General features: G+C 44.8%; 1 protein-coding gene across 1 annotated transcript; it reads left to right on the plus strand.

Moving 5' to 3' along the window:
• Positions 1-758: 758 nt before the first annotated feature.
• On the plus strand, positions 759-24,411 carry LOC116843519 (protein jim lovell). The gene is made up of 4 exons (XM_032813982.1): positions 759-870; positions 11,321-11,667; positions 19,715-21,708; positions 24,356-24,411. Exons 2-4 carry the CDS (start codon positions 11,516-11,518, stop codon positions 24,409-24,411), a joined length of 2,202 nt encoding a protein of 733 aa, XP_032669873.1. The 5' UTR covers positions 759-870; positions 11,321-11,515.
• The last annotated feature ends 1,739 nt before the right edge of the window (positions 24,412-26,150 follow it).

Consider the following 26,150-nt stretch of genomic DNA (forward strand, 5'->3'; position numbering starts at 1 on the left):
TTCGCACTTACCGTCTATAATTGAACTAACAGCGAAAACTCGGCTCGACTCACGCGAGCTCGGCGCGCGAAGGTCCGGCGAATTAGATCGCGACGGCACGGCGGTCGCACCTGTCGCTGGGCTCTCCGAATGGCTACGTCAACGGAGATCATTGGTCTCAAGCAATTATAAGCGGGACTTAATTAAACGGTCGTTAGACTCCTTTCGGCGGTGCGCTTCTCGAGGCAAGAAGCGTCGCCCGAAAAGCGATCAGGCCTCCGCGCGGAGTGCACAGGCAAGTGTCCAGTTGTTAAGCTCCGTCGAAGATTTCAATATGTAAGGTAAGAAAATGCGGCCGAGCGCAAGATATAACTTGAAGACGAGGGTGCTCACACACAGGTACCCGATACGCCGAGGTAGAGCGGTCAGGTATAGCAGGCTAATCACTTTGTGCAACGTAGTATCCTCGCCGGGAAAAATATCAACAATGTGAGGTACAATGGCGAGATGGCGGGACATGTGCAACACGCTCTCTCGTGAAATGAGTGAAACACGTTCGACGAATCGCTGCGCCGGAAGGACTCGGAACGTACAGCAAAACGTTGGACATGCCGGCGAGACAAAGAGAGAGACAGAGACAGAGAGAGAGAGAGAGAGAGAGAGAGGGAGAGAGGGAAGCGAAGGAGGGTCCGACTAGCTGGGCTGGTACCCACCCAGCTGGAGGTGGCATAAGGAGGTGGGACTCTTCGCCTCATTCTCTCCACTTTCAGTGGCAAGTCCGAAGAAGCAGTTACAACGCGACTGTTCTGAGAGTCAGGACGTCCGCCGGCCGCGCTCCACCGTACACCTGTCCGTCGCGTAGTTACGTGCGTGCGTGCGCGCATACCTCGCGTAAGTATACACACGCGCATACAATTACGCGTACACGCACACACTCACATACACGAATGCAGTAGAACCGCGTGTACTACGCGTCACGTCAGGGTGATCAACGTGCGTCGCGCTGACCACCTGCGGAATTCCGCGCGCCGGTATCGCGGCGCTGCGCCTGCGGTTTGTGAGGAGTTGCACGGTCTCTGTTGTGTTGTTCGCACACGTGTGGCAAGAGTAGGGAGAAAGAGGAATTGAGAGAGAAAGAGAGAGAGAGAGAGAGAGAGAGGGAGGAAGGGGGCAGATAAAGAGATAGAGTGCGTGATAATCGAGAAGGAATCGAGTCGCATGAGGAGACGATGACGACGTGATGAGGGCAAAGTGAGCGTGGTCGCCGATAGTCTTCGCCCTGCCGACGATCCCGAGGACACCGGCTCATAGTATCCCGACTGTGGACGCATGCGTACGCGCTACGTTTTGTCATTTCGTGATTTGTCTTGCGTGTGTGATAATTGCTCGGCCGCGATACACCGCGCGATAACATTCTCCGGGATCCTCAGGGTCTCGTTACACGCTGCGACGATGGTGTCTTGTCGGGAGTTCGCGGATACCTTGAGTCCGGAGTCTTGAGTCTGGGCTGTGTCTTCGGACGGATGTTTCACCTTGAACCTGAAGTGTCTTCTGGGACCCGGAATCCACTCCGGACAGCTTTGACTCCTCGTTCATCTTCATCGGTCTCCTCTCGTCGATTTCTTCCTCCGCGTATCTTGGGCGCGTTCTTACCCTTGCCGCGCGGATCCGATCGGCTTGATACAAACTCTGCTCGCCGGTGCTCGTAAGACCGAGGAAGTGCGAATCGAAGTGATCCGCTTGGAAGGGAATCGCCGACGAGGAAGGTGGAATCGACGTTCTATCCGCCAAGAGAGCGGGCAAGAGTCTCACGTAGTACAGGTATTTCTTGCATTAGGATTGAATCCATAAATCCTGAGGGATTCGATCGAGTGCGACCGAGGTGGCTGATCGTCGCGTAGATGATGGCGACCGGAAGTATTTTGGGTGTTAGGTGCTGAAACTGCTTTCAATGGTGTTCTGAGATGTTTTATAGTAATCGTAAACATGAATTGTTCACGTAGTTAGTGATTAGATACTAACACCATCTACAGAGTGTACATTCAAACTATCTGCTGGATAATATCCACGAAAAGTTAACTGCACTTTTTGGGAAAAAGACGAATTAATAACTTAAACGATTGTTGATGTACGCGACTAACAGCAGGTGTGCGATTCGAAGTGTTAATCGCAAATGAATCTGATTGATGAAATGGTGATGCACGCACGGAGTAAATGCAAACCTGTTGAAATTAATGTAAAGTTATCATCACGGTTTTTAAAACTTTCAATTTTGATTTCTTTAGAATTATTTCTCGAACAGAGCAGACACAAATTTTCGGTCAGATTATTTCAATTTGTAAACATCGTGCAAACATTATTTGGCGCGCAATTGCCCGCCATTGGAAGGCAGCCATTTTCAACTCTAAAATTTTGAACTTTTCAATGTTCATGTTTGTATAATTAACAAATGAAACAGAAAGACGTTCCTCTTTATTACCTATATTCAGTACTTAGGAAATCGTCGAAATTTAGATCGAAATCTTGTTATTACGCGCGTACACCCCAACATCACAGATGATAGATGATAAGTGTCTCCCGATGGCGCATAGTCGTGCGCAAAACACGATGTTTGCACGGTGCAAATTGAAATGAGCTGACCGAAAATTGATGTGCCTTGCTGGAAGAATAATTCCGAAGAAACTGCCATCAATGAAAACGCGCGAATTCGCGCGTTGGATTTGTGTAGAATTCGGTACAGTTCAGTGCGAAGAGACACCACTCTCTCGTCCAGCCGTCGGTGTAACGTTGCATAACATCGCGCGTGTCGACGACATTGTTAATAAATCGACGCGTGCACGTTCGCGATATTGCCCTGCGAAACTCGAAATCAATGTTGGCAATGTGCAGTCGATTATTCGCCGACAGCTCGAACTTTGTAAAGTCAGCACAAGATGGTTACGGAGCGCTTTCTACCTGTTTCTTTCACAAAGAAGCACGCCAAGAAGAGATTCACTCCTTGGGACGTTTTGAGATGACCGTGACTTTGTAGTGAGTTTATGGTGTAATGAATTTGGACTTATGACGAAACGTGCCCTCGTCAGTTCTGATAGCGGAGATAAAATGACAGTGATGATTCGTGAATTTTGCGAAAGAATGTCTTGGTTTGCGCAACATCCTCTACCCCTTAAAAAAGTTTTTATATCGAATACTTTTAAGTCGCTCATAAACGCCGAGAACGTTGTATAAAGGTGCAAAGAGACCATGTAGACCAATAAACCAAGTTTCTGTAATTTTTCTTTAGTAATAAAATTTCATAAAAAATTTAAGTTTACATCAGTATATCCATCTATTTAACTTCGCACAGCTAATGTGTGCCTCTTTTTGCTTACATCTATTCTCTTTTCTATTTCTCTTTTCTATTTACATTCTTAGGTCGCCTAAGACTCTATGGTCCGGAATATGTAATTGTTACATTTGAAATGAGCTGTTTATAGCCGTATACATAGTCTCATAGGTTATTATTGTGTACGCGAATATTTTGTTCTAGAGATTCTCAACTGCCGTGATGTATATGTGGTGAATCGCTGTCGCTCGCTCTTTGTTCGAACTCTTAGCAACTTTGTATCGTTTCGAAACTGTTAAAATCGGGGATACGATTGCAGACTCCATTTTGGAATATCGCTCCTTTACGTGAATGTGTGAGTAACTTTGGTGAAAAAGCTCAATTCTTACAATAAAGGAGTACGAGAATATCTGTCTTCAAACGTGAACCCTAAACATAAATCTAAACCTGACAGAACGACTTGACTCAAATACCTGAGTAGTCCCCAAGTTCTTTTTCAGGACCGTAACAAAATCCAGTTTTATCATGCGGTTATTAGACACCACGGGGCACAACGAAATAACACACGGTCGTCGCGACAAATATACGTGCATAGATTCTAAGTTGAAATATTAATCGACGAACACATCAGGTGCAAGCCGCGAATGCGCGCGCGCAAACGCAGAAAAAAGAATTCCTGACGGCTCTCTCGAACGGTGTGTCGAACTTTTCGCCACCGTTGATACCCCCGAAGAACCGCGCGGCGATTTCGCGGATACAGAGAAGGTTAGGCCGTGCGCGCGCGCGGCACGGTAAACGGGGGGGAGGAGGGTGACGGGTTAGGGCAACAAGAAGCGGCGCGTCTCGCATCGGAACAAGCGGCTCTCCCCAAAGTAGAAAGCAAGGAAAGGGGTAGTTCGCGGTCCGCGAGCGTTGGTTGGAGCGGCGCGGGACAAGCGTCGGGGGTGGCGTAGAGGAGAGAGCGAGAGAGGGCGAGCGCGAGTTGTGCGCGCGAGGATGGAACAGGACGGTGGTGGGACGGGTGAGGAGGGGGGGGGAAGGCAAAGTGACGGAGGAGAAAACCAAAGGGAGAGTGGGGCAACGTGGGAGGGTGGTTCGTGCACGAGGGAGCGAGGGAAAGAGAGAGACAGAACGCGAGCGAGAGAAGGAGAAAGAGAGATGGAGGGGGAGAACGAATGAGTGAGTGAGTGAGAGAAAGAGAAAGAGAGAGAGAGAGAAAGAGAGGGAGAAGGGCGAAAGAGTGAGAGGGAGGGAGGGAAGACGACGGGTTAACTGGCGAGCGAGTGAGCGCCTTGCGGAGAAAGAGGCACACACACCGACTGCTTGAGGTTGGCGGGGCGAGGGTGAGGTTTAAGGAGCGAGAGGGGCGGAGATCTTAGGAGGGGCGCCTAACGTCACGGCGCATTCACTCACCGGCCGTCGCCGACGCCGCTCTGTATGCTGCACACGCAGCCCGCACGATACGGTCAGTTCTCTCTCGGCTACCCCCTCGTGTGCCGCACACACGCGTGCGTTCTTCCGGCTGTGTGTTGTCACCCCCGCGTGTTGTCTACCGCCGCAGAAACGCGCGCGAACCCCCGCGTGTCCCGTCGCTCGTCGGCTCGCCTCGTACGTGGCGGGTTTCCTCCGGTGTTTCGTAAAGCGACTTCGGGAAAGCCGAAAGCCAGTGTTTACCCGCACCGTGTTTACTGGAGGTACACGCGGCGACTGCAGCAGCGCGGGAACTCGCCCACAAGTGTCGCGTGACGCGTTTCCTGTCAGTTTGGTGCGGTGTTTGCCGAAACGTGCTCGTATACATTTAAATACCCACGCACTCACACACACACACATACACACGACACACACGAGCGCGTGGGGGTTCTGCACATTGTGCACACGCGTGCACCGCGTGCCCCTGCGAGGAGTGCGACTTTTTGAGCGGCGCTTCCCGAAAGAAATCGTCGCCGGTGCGTTTGTTCGTGCGCTTTTGTGAGCCGCATTGTCTCGTCGAGTTATACGGTGGGTGATAGTGAGGAATCAGCTGATCGCTTAAAGGGACCACGTTCTCTTCCTCTCTCTCTCTCTCTGTCTGTTTGTCTGTCTGTCTGTCTGTCTGTCTGTCTGTCTGTCTGTCTTTTCTGGTGCACTTCCCCATTTTTCTCTTTCTTCTTGTGTCGAAGAATAGAACCTCTTACAAGGTCCAATCTAATCATTCTTTATACGTAGATCGAATATCGCTGTTCACGTTCAGTGTAATATTATTCGACGACTCGCGTTTTGTTTGTTACGTTATTTATTGTTTTTTCGCTTACAATTATGACTGGAAAGTGCGTATACGCCGGTGCGTATGCGAGAAAGTTTTCTCCATTTTCTTTTCCTCCATTTTCTTTGGGCGCGGAACGCATTAGGTACGCATTTTGTGTCACACATCACACACATAAACATACACATATGAACACAGGTTTGCACGATGGCGACAGCCCACGTGGCACAGCTTCTTTGAAGCCGCTCAGTCTTCCCGCGCGAAATTCTGCTTGCCACGAGCAGGGTGTGGTCACGTGACAATCTCAGTCCTTTGCAATCCGGATCCGGGTGCCCAAGGATGGAAAAACATCCGTGGACGCCAGTGTGACGCGAGTGTGCATCGTCTGTAAGGAAAGGCGCGATCGAGTCCGTCGTCGACTGTGAGAGATTTTGTCTTTCCTTATTGTTATTTTGTTGCTGCGATCGATCTTGAAGTTGCATTCCCTCGAAGAATGGGTGGTCTCAGTGGCAGTAAATTCTGCGAGTACGCGAGCTCAACGGCTTGCGATAAGTCCCGAGAGTCGCTATTGATGACGTCCTGAAAGGGTAAGAGTATTCCAAGACCTCCGACCGGATCAAAAGATTCTAATTTCGCGGAACGAGTCGCGTTAACGAAGTGGATTTGTGTCTTGCACCACGAGGAATCGAACTCGCGAGATCCAATCGTAGATCTGCACGAGAGTTCGATCGGAGATCCGCTCGAGCGAGACCGGTGCTTCAATCTTCAACCGGCAACATCCATTGTTCGGATTTGCGCGATGATCGTCCAGGCCTCATTGCACATCTTGTATTTATGATTGCGATCGTTGCGAGTCGATTTTAAATCGACGTCGTACGCGATGCCGTCCGCGCAGAGATCCCGAGCGTGTACTCTTCCCCGCGGCGCGATTTTCGAAAATGTAACACGCGACTCGTCCTCGGCAGAGGATGATAACACACGGCGCGACGATTAATAATTCTCACCGACGTATCAGCCGCGGCCCGCCAAAGTCACCACCTGAAGGTTGAGGCACGTGGGGGCCCGCGATCTCATCAATCGACTAACCGGATTGTCACGTATCCTCGTTAACGTCGGGTTTCCGGGCGCCACCGATCGCTATAGTAGTAGTGATAGTGATTGCAACAGCAATGCAGTAGTAGTGGTAGTAGCAATCGTTATTTCCGAGATACCGCGAGAACCGCGAGCATCGACTCTCTTCTTCGATATACGTCGTTTCGCTCGACGAAGTTAAGGGTGCCACGTACCGCGGCGGCTAATAGCTCGCGCGTGCAACATGCAGTGGCCTCTTCGAGACACGGACGCGGAAATAAAAAAGGAGCAGGATACAGCAGCAAAAAGAGTGAACATCGCGAGAGAACTAGCAAAGAGAGAGAAAGAGAGAGTGAGAGAGGGAGAGAAAGGAAGTAAGAGAGGAGCAAAGAGCGAGAGAGAAAGAGAGAGGAAGGAAGTAAGAGAGGAGCGAAGAGCGAGAGAGAGAGAGAGAGAGAGTATCGGTCGACGTAAATCCGCGCTTTTTCCGAACACGTGCGAGTTTGACAACAAACTTGCAGAGGAGTTTTCAACGGCGCACAGTGACGTATCCCGATCCAGCAGTTTCCCTGAACGCGCTTCACGACTATAACCGTGGAAAAAGAGAGAAGGAGAGGGAGGAGAGAGAGAGAGAGAGAGGAGAGAGAAAAGAAAAGAGAGAGGAGAGAGAGAAGAGAGAGAAAGTTTTTTTCGTCTCTCGCGACTTTCCGTCAAAGCAAACCACGCGACGCGATTGTACGCATTTTAACGCTTTTGCGTATTGCGAGGTAAAAGGTCGCGCGTCAAGGAAAAAGGTAGGACGTTGGCGTGTCGAAAAGCGAGTTCGATTATCTGATTTTGTCGCGCGACATCGGAGCTCGCTTGCTCGATCGCTCGCTGGTTCGCACGCGTGCGCGCGTGTCTCGTTGTTGTTTGTTGTTTGCTGTGGATTGTGTGTCTAGCTCAATCTCTCCTACGAGAAAGAGAGAGAGAGAGGGAGAGAGAGAGAGAGATTGTTTACGATCGTAAGAGACCTGTCAGTCGGCAATTAATTAGCCTGTGTCAATGTAGTCGCTTTTATGAGCCGCTTATTTAGCGGCGACGCCGATCGCGATTTGCGATTTTCGACACTCACTGTGTGGCCCAAGTCGCGCGTCAGATAATCCGCTTCCGCTGTTCGCTTCGATTTCATTTCACGGAATGTTACAAAGTCGCGTGGGATGGTGGCGGGATATTTGTTTCACGTGGAGACTACTTGAAGCGCGCAATTTGAGAGAATTCTCCCGTTTCACACACGAAGCATTTTTGCCTCTCCCTCCCTTTGTCCCTATCTCTCCCTCTCTATCTCTCTTTTTCTCTCAGCCTCATTTTCCCTCTCTCTTGAAACAAATTCGCTATTTTTATCGTTATTGCATTGTTGTTAATGTAATTGCACCCGGAGTGATTTATCGAGCGCGCACTACGAGCGATTCTTTTACAGGATGCAATTCACAATCAAAGCCATCGCACGTGTGCGAGTGACGTGACGTTGAAGAGCAACAGCAGCGCGCTCGTTCCAGGTCACGTCGCTCGCTCGCTCGCTCGCGCGCGCCTACACACATGTTTGTCACCTTTTGCATTAATTATGTTTTAATTATAAAATAAACGTACAAGAGCGCCCGCGCACGCTCGCAAACGACGCGCTATGTCACTGCCGCGTCAATTGATACGGTTTACGTCGCGCGCAACACAGGCGGAAGCAACGCACAGAAATTCGAGGGCCATCCGTGTGCGCATCGCGAATAAAAGGAATAAAGCGAGAGCCTTGTTCTCGCTGGTGGGTGTAATGCGTTTCACCGACGGGGCTTATGTATCGTTGTAATTTCACGGATGATCGATAGAGACGAGATATTCTTTCTCTCTCTCTCTCTCTCTTTTTTTCTCTCTCTCTTGCATTCGGTTAGGGTTGCTTCCCGAGATGATGCATTATCAGTCAGTGATAAAAAGTAACGCAGAATACACTGGATTAATACTCCCGAGTCTGGGAAAGTCAAGATTCACTCATAGACAACCGATTCGTTCAAATTCGATAGAAATTTTGGTGCAACCGAACAGGTCAGTCGAATGGGGAATTTTCAGGGAACAAATCGCCGCCGGCGTAGAAAATTTATTGAGATTTAATTGAAACCTACAGTTCGATTTCCGAAAATAATTATGGATTCTAATTAGAAATATATATTGAGAGAAAAAGATGATTGATCTAATTCAAATTATATATTTATTTTTAGTCCCAAAACACATATTTTTCGATTGTCTTAACACGGAAATGGTAATAGTAACATATATATAAGAATATTATTACTAACACTATAGTAGAATTTAACGAAAAAATAGTTTTTTCATTATAACTTATAATAATTATTTTTCTATGTAATATATTATAGTTATACATTTTTTTCAGTGCAGTGTTTCAAATATGCGATTCTATAAATGGGAAATTAAAAGTTTCTCCAGTAATCCTTCTTGTCTTTATTGTATGTTAGAATTTAACAAAATATACGTTGACTTGCTAAATAATTTCATTATTCAGTAAAATATGGTATTTTAAAAATATTTTGTTTCTTTATTTTTTATTCTGTTAAATACAATAGTCATTATAAATATGGAATTTCTTGTTTGATTCTATAAAAGTATATTGACGTTACTGACTGAAAAACTGTAGTTTCCCATAGCATTTGTGTTCTTTTGATTCTGAACAGAGAAGCCTTGTTTGAGACAAAAATGAGATTTTCAATTAGTCTCGTAGTAGAATGACTAATTTTGCGAGAAACTGGGACATTTTATTCGAAATCTGTGCCGTTTTGGGGGAAAACTTGGGAAATTTCTATGCGGCCGGCGGTGATTTTATTCCTCCTCGACTTGAGGATCTCGATTTGAGTATCTCGATACTCGGTCTCGGAGATGATTTGCTTCTTATTCTTCTTCTTCTGCCTCATTGTACGCGCAGGCATGCGGTGCACGAGGTGTCGTGTGTCGACTCGGAAAATTGTTCTCGCAACGCTGGATATTTGCGGGGATGGATGCCGCGGAAAGCGGCAACTTGGCCCTGGGCCGCGCCTCTCTTCTTTTTCCATGTTCCCGATTACCCTCCTTTTTTGGCGCGCTGCGAAATTATTCATAGCCAAACACACTCAATAGTCGATGAAACGAGTGCCGACGTCGCTGAAATATCCGGGGGTGAGCCGACGCGATTCAATAATTATCGCGAGTTCGACCGGGTGAATAATTAACGCCCGCGTGTCATCCCTCGTGAGCAGCACGTATTCGGCGGGCTTGCGTGTCTCCTTGTGCGAAGAACGATAATTCTCCGGTTCCGCGCATAAAGCGAACTTTTTGCGAGTTGTTTATCCGGGAAAGATACGCGAAAATCGGGAAAATTCTCAGTCAAAATTCTTTTTCCTTCGACAAATTTCTAAGCTTTTCAAGATTGATTTTACTTAAGCGAGAGAAAGACGATAAAGCTTGTGAAGGTCGATCGCTAAATGCAAGTGCGAATAATTTAAATTATGGAAAGATATATTGATAATGTTGACGCATATGCGTCCAATATTTTTCCGTACTTGTAACGTACGCGGTGAATTTATATCCACTTCAAACCGCGTTCGAGCTCCAATTGTTAATATCAGTATTAATTAATATTCTGTTATCCCATTCTGGATTGTACATTTTTTATCTAAATGTTGCGAAAGTGTTGCAGAAATTTATTTCATTTATTTCGTAATGCTATGGAAAAAAAATATCGTTTTGTTGGCGAATAATTTCGCATATCCTTCTTTTCTGAGAAGAGTAACACGTTCGTTTGTTTTTAAGAAGTAAATTAGCAAGTTAAAAAATGATAATTAAAAATTAAAAAGAAAATCGTCTCAACAATAAGCGAATTTGCACGTGAAGAAACTCTACCTTCTCAAAATACGAGTTTCACGTTATTTTTATATTTAAAAATATATAATATTTCTATCTTGATAGATTTACATACAATAGAGAAAATTTGACTAGAAATAGACCAATAACTGACTAGTTTTACGGTCCAATTGGTGAAGCAAGTGTCGCTTAAAAACTGACTAGAAACTAGCTAATAATCAAAATTTCTGGCCAACTATTGGTTAGAAAGATGTAATTCTTTTTATTTGGGTTGGTTGCTTGCGGGTAAAAAATTTCGTGAAAAGTGTAGGATCCTTACCGCTATAATCTTAAGGATTTAGTCCCGAGCACGTTGTATACACTGAGAGAAAAATATAGTTGCTTTTGGCGCCAATTATACGCTTTTGTGGTTTTAACCACAAAAATAATTAGAGGAACCATTGTTTAAGTAAGTGTTATTAGAAAGATGGTTCTTTTAATTATTTTTCTGGTTAAAATCACAAAAAAGTATAGTTGACGCCGAAAGCAACTATATTTTTCTCTCAGTGTAGAGAAAAAAAATATGAGCGTGTGCCCAGAATGGAAAATGAGAAAATACGGCGGCAATTCGTGATAATCGCATGAAACACGAGACATTTATGTTTACCTCATTCTAAGAGCGATATCAATAATCCGACTCGATCTGTCGGCAGGAGCGACATGTAGATCCCACGAAACTGCGAGCGACTCGAGAGTAAAAGTTGAGAACCATTGAGGTAGTTTCCCCTTCAATCGTCGACGACGATTTTCGCCTAACCGGCCATTGGGTATTTTCCGGTTTTCAGGAGAACGGCAGGGCGCAAAGTTAGCGAAGCAGAAGGTGAAGAAGGAGCAAGAACCACCTTCGCGATACGTGCGTGGCCGTGTGTGTGCGTGCATGGAAAAGGAAGGACCACGAAGGACCACGAGGACGCGGCACGAGAGAGCACGGGGCGGAGCAAGGTGGCGGCTCCGCTAACGGCGCTAGCGGCGGAAGAAAAATGTCGCATTATTCTCTACGCTGGAACAATCATCAGAGCCATATACTACAGGCCTTCGAAGCGCTGCTGCAATCGGAGGTGCTCGTCGACGTGACCCTGGTGTGCGCCGAGAGCAGCCTCAGGGCGCACAAGGTCGTCCTCAGTGCCTGCAGGTAAATCGCGTCTGTTTTTTACCCGTTTACGATTTCACAGGTAGGTCGCAGTATCGACTCGCGTCACTAACTAGTGCCTGATACTTCCGTATAGTGCTTTTGTGCATGTTGCATCCGAAGGCTTAGAGAGGATTGTTTGCGGGCTGATTCGAGAGTTTTACTGTTGCTAATTTCCCGGCCAAGTTTTTACTTCAAAATGCTTCGATAAAATATTTTCAAACGTGAAAACAATTTTTTAAAAGAATTTATCTTCCAATGTACTACTTACTGTGATTATGAGCGGAGAAAAAGAATTATTTTTCAGGATAAATGTTCAGCGATGTGATTCGCGTGATCGTGAAATACATTTCAATGTAGAAAGTAAAACGAAAATTTCATTTTCTAATATTTTCATATTTCTTACTTACGTAATTATGAACAAAGAAAAAGATCCTTACTTGCGCGACGGGAGATCGGTGATGCGATTTTCGCGCCATTATAAAAAGTATACTACAATATAGCAAAATAAAATTAGAAAAATTTATTTTCCGATATTTTTCATTATTTTATTGACATAATTATAAGCGAAGAAACAAATATCTTTCTCGCGACAGATTCGGGAGATCAGCGATGTTAAGGCTCCTGGGGAGTCGCATCATCCATCTCTTTTTAATGACGTCAGAAGCGAGAAAACGCATGCTAAAAATTCCTGCGAAGTACGTCGAGATAAACAGATATATCCACAAAACGACATTTGCGATCGATTAAGTACACCTCTAAAATACTCCATACACTTTCCTTTTGTTCTAACAATCAACAAATAATTATAAATTAAATGTGACGTGCAATCATCTTTTCTAATCTAATTTTCTTATTATCTTGTCATATTAATTTTCCAATTATCTATTGATTTTTAGAATAAAAGGAAAGTGTACGGAGTATTTAATCGATCGCAAATGTCGTTTTGTGAATATATCTGTTTATCTCGACGTATTTTGCAAGAATTTTTAGCATGCGTTTTCTCGCTTCTGACGTCACTAAAAAGAGATGGATGATGCGACTCCCCAGGAGCCTTAATAGCGCGTCGCGCTAAAAAACACGTCGCGCGGATAAACGAAAGGAAAGAAGCCACTTTTACCGCGGAACCGCAAAGTTTTGCGACAAAGGGTTAAAGTTCCCCAGACTTTATCCGCTTATGTCGCGATTATGAATTCCTGCGCGTTATCCGACGGCTCCTCGTCCGCGATTGGTAACGGTCGGTCGATACTCGTCGATTGGCGGAAGCGTACAATGCGTCCGAAAGGAGCGACGCGTTTTGAAAGCGAGAGCGGTTCTTGCGCCGGTCTTTCTTGCGGGCGCGAAAAATCTCTTCTTCGCTCGCTCCTTCGTGGTTTACCGGGGCCCGAGTTCTCCGTGCTCTTCTATACACGACCACCGCAACGCGCTCTTCTCGCTCTCCGCGCGGGCCGCGTGTGACGTAAAGTTGACAACGAGCGAAAGTCTTGTACCATCCTGATTCGCTGTCGCTCGATCGGGGAAGGAACGCTAATTCTTGCGGTGGCTTTTTGTCCGCGGTTTCTGGCCACCGTTCGTTCTCTGTCTTACTCGGCGAAGACACGCAACGTTCCCCGCCGCGAGATGCATGTAACGTTACAAATAGCCGCGGTGTAAAACTTCCTCGAGCGTTGGCCGCCGGTATACGTGCCGAAACGTGCGTTCATATTTTCACGCGGAATGTTCACGCTTGCGCATTTAACGTACGCTCGCGGCGTAAATGCTCGGGTAGTCAGAGGGGCGTATTTGCAAACAGACTTTGCACGGTGGTTTTGCGGCCTACGTCGTTTGGACAATGAGTGGTGTTTGTTTGGCCAGTAAACACGGCACGAATGAATCGGAATATGAGTCAACATGAGAACTTTGTGTGTATGTGCAATATGTAAGATTTAGTTACTTTAGATTAGAATTAGATAATATATATTATTAGATATAGAATTAGATAATATAATATATATTATCGTGAGCGATCATCCGCCAATCTTCTTTAATTAATAATTAAAAATCTAATCAAAGCTACTATGAAAAAGGTAGAAGACTTTTTTCGGCTTGACCTAATACACTGAGAAAAATTTCTGGTAATAATTATCCAGCCTGTGTTATTATTACTACATTTAGTGAAATAGTATCAACTAAATATAAGAGATGAATATTACTGTATGAAAGTTAATGTTACTAACAATTTTGTAATTATTACCAAACATTTGGTAACATTTACCATATTGGTTACTATTTACCAAATGGTATGATAAAACGTATTTGATAAGTATTACCAAACTTTTTTTTTCAGTGTATACAAACACATGACAGCAGATGTCGCCACTACCATAACTCATTACTATATCGCGTGATTATTCACAAATCTTCTTTAATTACTATATTCGATAATTATTGCGAATATCGCAAAACGATATAGAACTTTTATGTTCACCTTAATTCGTACTACATTGAAAAATTCATTTAGTTGGGTTAACCAAAATTTGATTAAAATAGTGTCGAAAAAATGTTTCGGTTGTGAGGGCTAAAATTTTGTTCTTTCTACTAAAAATTTGGATAAATATGCAGAATTACGGACCACCCTCCGATTTTAATAATGTTTGGATATATTATACAGTTGACCATCCTGAATAATATTCAAGAGGTTTAAATCGTCGCCCGTTGCCCATTAAAAAGTTATTAACAAAAAAGTGTAATGGATATAATGTAATTTTCTGATATCGTAGTTTCGTATTGTCATGTTGTTTGTTAAGTGAAAGTTGTTTTATTTACATTTCTTACCGGAATGAAATAAGTTACTTTAGTTAAGTTGATATTAGACATATGAAACGTACTTGTAAGGAATGATAAGCCAGTATACGACAGTCTTTCGTATAGTTACCGTTCGACTGCTGAAAAATAAAATTCTATGAATTTCTCGCATTAACGACGAGACGTATCGAGTTGTTAAATTTATAAATTGCATTATAAATTGCATTATAATTGCATTTATAAATTAATCTTAATTTAAATATTTTTTTAGTAAGTACTGCAATATCGAACGACTAGCGGGGGGCTGTGCCATAGAAGGAGGAGGGCATACTAGGTGGCGGCGGGACGCCATGCGTTTGAGATCTGCGTATCTTTTCGTTCCAGAGGGAGAAAAATATCGAGAGCGCGGTTCCTGCTAGGCCGGGACTCGAACCCGGATCTTTCGCTTGTCGGGCGACTGCTCTAAACCACTGAGTTACCTGACGCTCAATGCTCACGACATTCTCCCTCCCCAGATAACGTTCAGAGATACCGTTCGGAAGCGATATCTCTGGCGCGATCCCGAGAGCACGGCGACTATAGAGAGAAACAATGTTACTATACCAAATGGTACAGCTGTCAGTCTCTCAAAGTCAAAGGTTGCTATCCTTTAAGACCTGCTGTCCATGTATGCTCGTCTCCACCGGGCTGTGCCCCCCGCTAGTCGTTCGAGATTGCAGTTATTATTCGATATTGCTCGTTAACTGTACACAGTATCGGAAAATTGTACTATATTTTTCGAACTTCTTTCATCAATAACTTTTTAACAAACAATGAGCGACGGCTAAAGCCTCCTGAGAGTTATTCAGGAGGGTGACCTCTACAACATATGTCAAGGTCAAGGTAATCGGAGGGTGGTCCGTATTTCTGCATAATTACCAAAATTTGGTTCTGTGAAACTAAACCTGTTTCATATTTGTTTCAAAGAATCAAACCTTTGGTTCAAAGTACCAAATATTGGTTTTCACAACCAAAATATTTGTTCCACCTTGTTTCGGAAGTTGCTCTGGGACATCCTGTATATGTATGTGTGTATATATGCTAAATGAGATAATTATCTCGAAAATGTGATCGAGATTCTTGAATTCCTATAGAGTTAGGACGATGTTTATTTTGATTCATTTCGTGAATTATTATCATATACACGGCACTACACTGAAAAAAAAGTTTACGACGATTTGATAATAATTGTCCAGCTTGTGTTATAGTATCTATAATTATTACATGACAATTATTAAATCGTTATGATCTTTTTTTTCAGTGCATGTACCATCTCTTAAATCAAGAATTATACGATTTTCAACTTAAAGTTCAAGATCGTTTAATGATTTTTAGCTTAATGTTGAAAATTGCACAGGTAACTCTAACTATGATGCCTAAGATTATAATAGCTTTAATTATAATAGTTTCAGTCTTATTCGTAAACATATAAGACCGAGAATCGTATAACTCTCGATTTAGAGAACGGTAGGGCATCCATGGCGTCGTGTGTAGTCACGAATTCATACACAAAACTCCAATAATGCCTTCCATTTCCGACCAGGATATTTTGGCTCGGGCGTATCGTATCTACATATTTTTGTATCATGACTGTTAGTTTTAAGAACAATTGGCAACTTAGTCACATTAAATGCGACAGTAATAGTGCATATATGCATTCACCGCGCATATTACTATTGCATTTAATGTGGCTGATTCTTTTCAAAACTACCAGTCATAATACAAAAATATATGCGGATATATTACCGCATATTAAGATATCTCAGCCAGAAATGGAAGGCTGGGGAGTTCCGTGTAAATTCCTTATTATTCTCCAGATCGAGAGTTACTAAACATTTTCGATTAGGTGCACTAAATCGTTCTTAAATACGTGTTTATAATGTATGACAGATAATTAATCAGAAGAGCGGCAACGATGTTCTCATTCTTTTCTCCTTATTATTATGGTATTACCTAATACCAATATATAGTTTTTTTTTAAATATATATCCATTGATTCGTATAATTTTTTAATTATATATAACATATAAGCTAGGATAATTGTCAACATTACTACGCCTACTGTTTCTAGTGTGCCTTTCTATTTAAATAAACCATAAAAAAGAAAATAGCACAAGTAAATAGAAAAATATTTTTTATATTAAAGTATTAAACTTGATACAAAATATTTGTTATATTTATTTGTGCTAGTTTTTATGGCTTATTTAAATATAACTAGAACAATACACGCGTGCGCCATATAGCTAATAAAAAACAATAAAAAATGTAAAATAAAAATTAAATTAAATTAAAATATACTTTAATTAATTAATAATTATAGGGAGAGACAGGGAGAGACGAGGAGAGACAGGAAGAGACGGGGGGAAACGGGGAGAGACAAGGAGAGACAGGGAGGGACAGGGAGGGACAGAGAGGGACAGGGAGGGACAGGGAGAGACAGAGAGAGAGAGATAGGAGAGGCAGGGAGAGACAAGGAGAGACAGGGAGGAACAGGGAGGGACAGAGAGGGACAGGGAGGGACAGGGAGAGACAGAGAGAGAGAGATAGGAGAGGCAGGGAGAGACAAGGAGAGACAGGGAGGAACAGGGAGGGACAGAGAGGGACAGGGAGGGACAGGGAGAGACAGAGAGAGAGAGATAGGAGAGGCAGGGAGAGACAAGGAGAGACAGGGAGGAACAGGGAGGGACAGAGAGGGACAGGGAGGGACAGGGAGAGACAGAGAGAGAGAGATAGGAGAGGCAGGGAGAGACAAGGAGAGACAGGGAGGAACAGGGAGGGACAGAGAGGGACAGGGAGGGACAGGGAGAGACAGAGAGAGAGAGATAGGAGAGGCAGGGAGAGACAAGGAGAGACAGGGAGGAACAGGGAGGGACAGAGAGGGACAGGGAGGGACAGGGAGAGACAGAGAGAGAGAGATAGGAGAGGCAGGGAGAGACAAGGAGAGACAGGAAGAGACATATCTCTTCTGTATTTTTTTTCGTGACCTAACCAACGCGATGACAGCTATTTGCCTGATAATTTGACAGGTGCAAATGACACGAAACAAGCCGCAGCCCACATGAAGTAAAGAAGCAAAACAATTAAAAAGCGGTAACAATTAAATCTTTTACATGCCTTTTTTTAGAGAGGATACAAAGGTACTAACAGAAGCAGACACAATAATATGGACAGTTACGCTAGTAACTTTTTTACAGACGCAACGAAACGTCAAATTGTCAAAATGTCAACTGCTTTGAGATATTGTTACTGCTTTTATGATAAACATGTACTTAGAAATAAATGCGCGATCGAATGCGATCGAAAATGTTTAGTAACTCACGATTTAGTATAGCGATAGTAAGGCATTTATGAATTCATGTATATATTCGTTGGATGATCTATGTAGCGAATCAAGCTGCCTAAAGCATGCTGATCTGCATGTCAGAAGACACGAAATCATATGATTTTAGCTTTAATCTACCACGTACAATATTGGGTACAAATTTGTGAGACCTGAACGAATATTCGATCGTTCATAACTTTCGTAAAGGGTTCGGGAAAATTTCAAGAAAGCGTGATTAAAAGTGTAAATCTGTCTGCAGATTATGTTTTTATTACACGCTATTATCTTATAGCTGAGGTTTTTCTGCATCTCTGAAAAAACATGTGTCTAAAAATATTGATTGTCAACAAAGTTATATAAGTTAGTAGTTTAAGGTTATTCAAGTCTTGGCTCACAATCTCACAATCTTACAATGTTCAATTTCTGGGTGCGATTCAAACTTAGAATGTGAGTATTGTAAGATGATGAGTCTTGGTATAGTGTATGCTGTGTTCTAAAAAATACGATTATATGTAATTATAAGTTTCAGATATTAAAGATATAATAAGTAAATGCGCGATGTATATATTCACTAACTCGTTCCATTAGCTTGTAATTGAATATTTGTTATACTGTAATTCTATTTGTTATACTAAATATGCACTTGATTGTATGTTTTTTATATATAAATTAATAAGGCACAGCCGTAATTGACATTGTAACGCCGCCACTTACCGATGACCATCACGACAATCAATGTGCTGAAGAAAAATCTGAGTAGCCATTTGCATGAACGTTGCTCGAAAGATCGCGTGTGTCTACGACATTATTATGTGCTAAGATAAGATAGGTGCGTACAAGTAAATGACATTGGGACAGAGCACGAAATGGCTGGTGATATGCACACGAGTAAGTCACACGAAAACATATGGTTTGTTACGTACTCGTTTGAATTTTCTACAACTTATCCTTGGACAGCTTGTGCAAAGTGACCAGCCTACGATGTCGTCCAATGAAACTGACGTCGAAACGTCAGTTTGTAATTCTTTTTTATCATTTGAAAAAGAGGTTAAGTCCAGGTAGGTTTATGGCAAGGTATGTGCCATGGACACATAGATGAGAGCGCATTGCTACACGGGGAAAAAAGATTGATTGAATTAAGATGACAATGAAACGCAACTCAACGCGTTTTAGTTTGAAGGAAGCAAAATTTCAGAATTCGTGAAACCGAATTGGTTCACAAGAATCAGAAATTTGATTCTCTCCAAATAAAAGGCGTTTCGTTCGTTCAATGCCAGATTAATTCAACGAAACTTTTTGCTCCTTTTTATACATTCGCTCGTTCTCGTGACATGATAGGATGAGAAAAAAAATAGTAACAACTTTCTGATGAAATTCAATTTTAGCGTATGACGAAATATTGATGCATTATCATGTCTCTTAAGAAAGTTTGAGATACTGTGAAATTCTCGGTAATTCAGAAATGATAAATTTCTCATGTTAAAATGACTCGAATCACTGAAAAATTCAAAACCCTAATCTTTCTTTTAATTACTCAGACGTTGAAAAATATTGTCTACAGAGATACAAATAAATTATGCTGAAAGTCGAATTCAGTACTCGTCGTTTTGAGCCTTGAAAGCAAAATCGGGGACAAGAGTTGCGAATCACGCTTGAACCGCCCGCTAACATTTCGCATAGTTGTGGCTTGCGTGAGTCGGTTTCGGTAAAAAGCAACTTTTTGCCTATATTTTTGCTTACAACCTCTTCTCTGCTTTCAGCTAAAGCCAATGTAAATAGCTAATCTGTGTAACAATCTGCATTTTCTCACGCTTCTACGTATGCCGCATGCCCGCTCATTGAAGATTCCATGTAGACTTGTCAGCGCGAGACCTCGCATCTTCACCGCGGTACTGTATGTTTTAGTCCCTTTTTTGAGAGGATATTCGCGGAGCACCCGTGCAAGCATCCGGTGATCGTGCTGAAGGATTACACCGTTCATGACGTGGCTGCTCTGATCGACTTTATGTATCGCGGCGAGGTGCGAGTCGGTCACGAGGAGCTGCCAGGGTTGATAAGGGCCGCGGAGAGTCTGCAGGTGCGGGGACTGTCGGAGCCTATAGTGACACCGGCAGATCCTATACTGACATCGTCGGATCCCAGGATGACGTCGCCGCCGGAAACACCGAGCCTCTTGGGCGAGCCGCCGACGCCGGAGGGCGCACGACAGGACAGCCCTGAAGAGGACGACAATGTCTCGGAGAATATGCCGTTGCCAATCGTGAAGGAGCTCGCGGCGGCGGCAGCGACGGCATCCAATCCGACGTTCCATTCAACGAGGGACCATCGCGACATGCCGCTCAAGCTGAGCTTCCAGACGATACGCGAGATGTGCAGCTCGCCGCTGATGCCGCGCCGGAAACAGGCGCGACCACGCCGACGGTCGGGGGAACTGCTAGTGCAAACGATGCCGCAGGATCTGAGTAGGAACCACACGTTGGCCAATTCGAGCCCGTCTCCGAGTTGCCTTAATCTCAGCGCTAGTCAGCATCAATCTCAGCAGGAGCAGCAGCAGCAGCAGCAGCAACAACAGCAGCAGCAGCAACCTCAGTTCCACCAGCAACAATCTTCTAGCAATGCGCAGAACCAGCAGCAGCAACACCATCAGCAGCAACAGCAGCAACAGCAAGAAGACATAGCGGAGAATCTTTCGATGAAGAGGTCCGCATCACCGAATGGCCTGGACCGGCACCGGAAAACGATGAAGACGGAGGGTAGCGAGACGGCGAGCAGTCCTCGCTGCTCGCCGCTCACCGGCTCGAATCTCTTGCACCCGGACGGGCCTATTCAGGATGTCGCTACCGCGGCAGCAGTGGCGGCAGCGGCGGCCTCGGTGGCGGGTCTGCCGCCGATGTCGACGTTGTCGCTGACGTCGCCGCATCATCATAGCGAGTACCTGACTAGCCTGACGAGCCTCGGCCAATTGGCTCAATGGCTACCCGGACATCCGCAGGGTCAGCTACCGCCCCCGCCACCGCCGCAGAGCCATTTGGCGCGAGAGGGCAGTCCACACGTGTCGGTCAGGAGTCACCCGTACCAGCAGCAACAGCAACGGCAGGACTCGCCGTTGCCGCCGCGACGGACTTCCGTCGCGGCGATGTTCCCGACGTTGGACGGCGTGCCAGGTCTTGGTGCTGGTCTCTTCCCGCACGGGACCAGCCTCGACAGAAGCAGCCTGCTAGCGGATCTCCACGACTTCAAGCCGGAGGCGCTGCAAGGACTCTTCGCCACTAGTAACTTGAGCGCCCATCATTCACCGCTCTCGAACAAGAAGCCGAAGAAGTATCGAGGCAACGGCGACACGCCGCGCAGATGGAGTGATCCAACCGCCCGGGGTCTGCCGATGGACAGGCCGAAGGGTCAACACAGTGCGCCGCGAGGTGGACCACCCAGATCTTGGACGAACGCCGAGCTCACCGAGGCGCTTCAGCAAGTCTGGAATAAGAAAATGACGACGTCGCAGGCCAGTCGGATATTCGGTATACCGTACAACAGCCTGCTGATGTACGTGCGCGGCAAATACGGCAAGAGTCTGAAGCTCGAGCAACTGCGGAGGGACTGCACCGGCTCCGGCACCAGCAATCCCGACTTCATGAATGCGGTTAACAACAACGTCAAGGCCGTCCAGCAGACTGCGCAGCTCAGCCACGGGTTGGCCGCACTGCCGCCGTCGCATCCAGCGGACGACGGTGGCGGTTACCACCATCACCCGCTTTTAGGCGGTAACCTGCCTCAGGGTTTCTATCCCGACTTCACCTCCGCGCCTTTTCCAATGCCGGTCAACATGGTGCATTTACTACCGCCGAGCGAGCAGAAGGGCTTCGAGTCATCTGGGAACCCGGGCGGCGGCGGCGGCGGCGGCGGCGGCGGCGGCGGCGGCGGTGGTGGCGGCGGCGGCGGTGGCGGTGGCGGCGGCGGTGGTAGCGGAAGTGGAAGTGGCGGTGTTGGTAGTGGTGGTGGTGGTAGTGGTGGCAGTGGTAGTGGCGGTGGTGGCGGTGGAGGCAGCGGCGGCAGTGGTAGCGGTAACAGTGGCGGTGACATCGCGACCTCGCAGAGCAGCCGAACGCCGTCGCCGTTGCAGGATGACGAGCAACAGCAGCAGCAGCAGCAGCAGCAGCAGCATCATCATCACCATCATCATCATCACGAGTCGTCACTGCAGTCGCAATCGCAATCGGCGCCCGCGTTGCTCCAGCACAACGGTTCCGACTAGGACTGGCCGTTTCGGACCGGTACGTTCGTTTACGCGCGATCATTACTCTCGTCATCCTCGCCCGGATGATGACGACGACGACGACGATGACGATGATGGACACACACGCGGATGACAGGCCAATTGGCCGAGTATAACACTTGCAAGTCGCGAGTACACACAGCCCGCACTCCTCATCCGTCGTCAAGTCCCTCGTCGTAGATACGCGGGTAATAATACAAGTTTGAGAGTCATAACGCGCGTGCCCGATTCTCCTTGAGCCGCTACTTTCCACAAGACTGACTTTTACCAACTAACAGCTCTGCCAGAGTGCACTCTCGATGGACACATTCGAGCCCCCGCTCGGTCCGCGTGCGACGTGTTCGCGTTCGCGGATACCGTTGGCGGTCTCGACGACGCTCTCACGCCGGCACATAGCTCGTGCTCAGTTGGGAAAGAATGATCGAACGCACTCATGTCACGAGCCACGTTTGAGGAGGCAAATTAATTGCATGACGATGCGATTGTGTGCTTGGTCGTTTATCCCGTGGCTAATGTTCCCTCTGAGTTTAAGCTTCGAGAAACGCCGCGAAAGACGCGAAGCTGTCTGTAAGCGAATGGCACTGTAAGGAAAGCGTAAGGAGTGGAACTGAAACATCGAGCGACTCGGTCAATCATATTCGAGAATTATTTGAGAACGTAAGATTGTCGTGTTGAAATTCTCGACTCTGCTTGATCGATTCGTTCATTGCTTCGACTCCTCGTTTGCGGAGAAGGATGAGATTGAATTAGCGTGGCAATGCAGTCAAACACGTTTTGGCCGAAAGGAACCGAATTTAGTTTGTAAAAACCAGAAATTCTGTTTCCTTCGAACAAGACATTCACGTTGATTCAACCATACCTTTTCCCGCGTATTGCTTACGTTTTTGTGTGTGTCATGGCCTTAACTAGACATAGTCTGATATTTTTTTAAACATTTTTCTCCTTCTTTTCTTCTTCGTTTTCTTCTAGTATAGGAAAGAAGAATATACAGATAAAGACAATATTCATTCCGACCACGACCTATCGCTGACGTGAGCAACAATAGTCGCAGGGTATCGTCAACGATATCATAGGCGAACAATTCGCGCGTCAAACGTCGTTAATCGCTCTGCGCTTGTTCTGTTTTTGCCACTTGCGTTTCGTTATCCACGTTAGCCGCAGTTTCGCGAATCTTTCTTCCGTCGTTGCGCTGAGTATGCACGCGAGATTTGCATTGCACCGAAAAGATCCGGATTAAAGGTACACTGGTCGGAAACTCGAAGATCGTGTCATCTTCGGATGTTGCGTCCTTCATTTCGTTTTTCGAAAGTGCTTTCAAAATGTTTAATATAGAATTATGTCGCAAACAGTTGATGATTACCTGGGAGTTGTCTTGCGCGCGCGATCGAGTCTCCGCGGCATGCAAAGTCCTCGAGTGCATATTCCGCCGTTGGCGTCGTCCTTTCGTCCTTGTCATCCGGAACATTCGGTCGAGCTTGCCGCCAATGAAGCCCGCACGAACGTCGTGTTGGTTCACGCGCCGTTTACGCACGCGAATTAACGAATTCTTCCTTCTCTTCCTCAAGGATCAAAATTACAAGGTCGCGCGGGTTAGTATCCCGCGCGAAACAGGACGACGAGATCCTTCGCGGCCAAGAAAGTTCTGGCACGAAAATCACTGAGATATTTCCTGAAATAGTTCCTGCCACGAGAGAGCAATTCATATACCAAATAATATACTGCGAATTACCGGGTAAAGTGTGCGGAACGGGCCAGTGCTGTTGTATGGTGAACACCCGACCGAACCGAGCATCGGGTTGTGATTGCGAGGGCTTCCGCAATCCGTCGGGTGTAAAATATCTTGAGCGACAGATCAAGCTGACCCCGCGCGATGCGCGATCTTCGTATACCTTCTGACTTGCATACTGACCAGCACGTTGTAACAACGTACAAAAGCCGACGTAGTTCTATTTCTACCAAATGTTATTTAAATCTTGATCTGAGTTTAAACTCGGCTTGGATCAAGACTTAAATTCGGATTAAGATTCAATCGACGTTCACAAAAAACGGCCAATAATAGCTTTAACATTTCAAGTGCTACATGGAGGAAAAAATTGGTTGAATTAAGGTGACAATAACAACTGTGGTTTGGTTGAAGGGGAGAGGAGGAGAGAATTTCCGCTTTTCAAGAACTGAATCTGGAGAATTACATCGAGGGAAAAAGAATTGTCCAAAGTGTATTGAAACTAAGAAAATACGGACCGTTTTAACACATAAAGTTGTACCGTTTTAAGGTTTCCTAGAAGAAATATACAGTCAGATGCTTAAAGGTTGCAATACTTTTATCTAGATGAGTTTCACAACGTATTCTGTATCCAACAAAAAATGTATCTCCTGAGAATTGCTAAGATACATTCTCCCATTCGATGCCGGATGCGTTGCTAAACTCATCGAACTAAAAGTGTCATAGTCTTTAAGCATCCGACTATATATTTCTTATGGGAAATTCTAAAATGGTGTAACTTCATGTGTGCTAAGACTATATCAGTCTGTGTATGCTCGTGGGTAGAAAAATTGTCTGTAATTTTTTAAGTGAGTTTGAAACATGAATTCTCCCATAGAACAAGACGAAGACTTCACAAAATTGTTTAAAAAATGACGGACAACTTTTACGCTAGCTTTTTGCTAGCTTTCAACATGATTTGGACGTTTTCGATGCAGTGCGAAAGGCAGCCGATGTTTAACTTAATATATAGAAATTATTCAAGACACGTTTTCCAGCTGCTTCTCGAAGCGGGAAAAAGTGTCCAAACCGTACCGTAGCCAAGTGTATACTAGGTTGGAAAATAGTTTAGACACTATGGGTGCACCCAATACTACAACCGCTCGCTGAACACTCAGTAAGTTCGTGAATTTGGTTAGCTTCTATATTTTTAGATCTTGATAAAATCTCGATGAATTAACCTGATGAAATCTGATGTATTAACCAGATCCAAAAGTGCACATTGAACGCTGAGGGTGCTGAATGCACCCAATGAAACAAGGAACGCACCAAACTGTCAAGATTGAGAGTCACTACTGACAGACTTGCGCTTGCAGTGATCGCTTATAATTTATAACTGCCGAAATGACAGTATATATTGAAAATATTGGCTCCTTATTATACTCTTATCTGATAGACGAAAGTATAATAAAAATATTTAGACCGAAATAATAGAACGCTCCTTGATAGAGTTAACTAATAGTGAAATATTAATGGCACATAAGGTTAGCATATATAAAAAATATATAAAAAAAAGGAATATTTGAGTCTCCGGTTTAATGGGGGTTTGGGATTTTAATTAAATATATATTTAAAATTGGGACTCAAGGATCGGTCTAAGTATGGAAGGTTGATTCTCCGCGTACGGTAAGCGAAGAGAAAATTTCGATACGTGCGTTTGACATACTGGACATTTTTATCCTCTCACAATCATATTAATATTAAAGTTATATTAGTATTTAATAGCACTAAGACATCCGTGCTAGCTCCTTATGTGCCATTAATATTTCACTATAATAAAAATATTTAGGTTTATCTTGAATCTTCCTTTGCAGGAATGGGGATGTCTCGAATGTTGTCACTTCGGCTCCTGTCTGATTATTGCGCAAGCCCGTCGTTAGTAGCTTTCAATCGTGATAGTTTGATTATATCATTGTGTCTAAACCATTTTGCAAGTGTACAGCGTGTTGGTCAACGTTGGTAGACAACGTTAGGAGACTCACGAAGATCGTGTGACGCCAGCTTAACGACTTCAATATTCAGGGCTTCAATTTTTTTTGAGTGCAGACACTATCCGGATATCCGATTATTCGGACAGTAAGTAAATATAACACTTCAAGTTCAGGTTATCCGATGAATTCGGATTTCCCAAGATACTCGACCAGTTGAATCATTGAATCCGGCTCCGGGTCTGGATCCAAACAGACATGTTCGCAGCAATCTAGATCTTTCTCGCGAAAATTTACCGATCAATATAAATCAATATGTTTTAATTGCAACTTGACAACTAACCGAGTGACGGTTGTACTTATTTTTTTATATAATTA

The sequence above is a fragment of the Odontomachus brunneus genome, unplaced genomic scaffold (genome assembly GCF_010583005.1).
Source record: "Odontomachus brunneus isolate Ranch 3 - 2012 unplaced genomic scaffold, Obru_v1 Obru_scaffold_033, whole genome shotgun sequence".
Classification (NCBI taxonomy): domain Eukaryota; kingdom Metazoa; phylum Arthropoda; class Insecta; order Hymenoptera; family Formicidae; genus Odontomachus; species Odontomachus brunneus.

What these genes read in the sequence shown, in the direction of transcription:
- LOC116843519 (XM_032813982.1), top strand. Translation starts at nt 11,516, where the DNA reads ATGTCGCATTATTCTCTACGCTGGAACAATCATCAGAGCCATATACTA. An exon ending in GTCGTCCTCAGTGCCTGCAG is followed by an intron (nt 11,668 to 19,714) that starts GTAAATCGCGTC and finishes TGTATGTTTTAG; the next exon opens with TCCCTTTTTTGAGAGGATAT. An exon ending in GGGCGGCGGCGGCGGCGGCG is followed by an intron (nt 21,709 to 24,355) that starts GCGGCGGCGGCG and finishes TACCGTTTTAAG; the next exon opens with GTTTCCTAGAAGAAATATAC.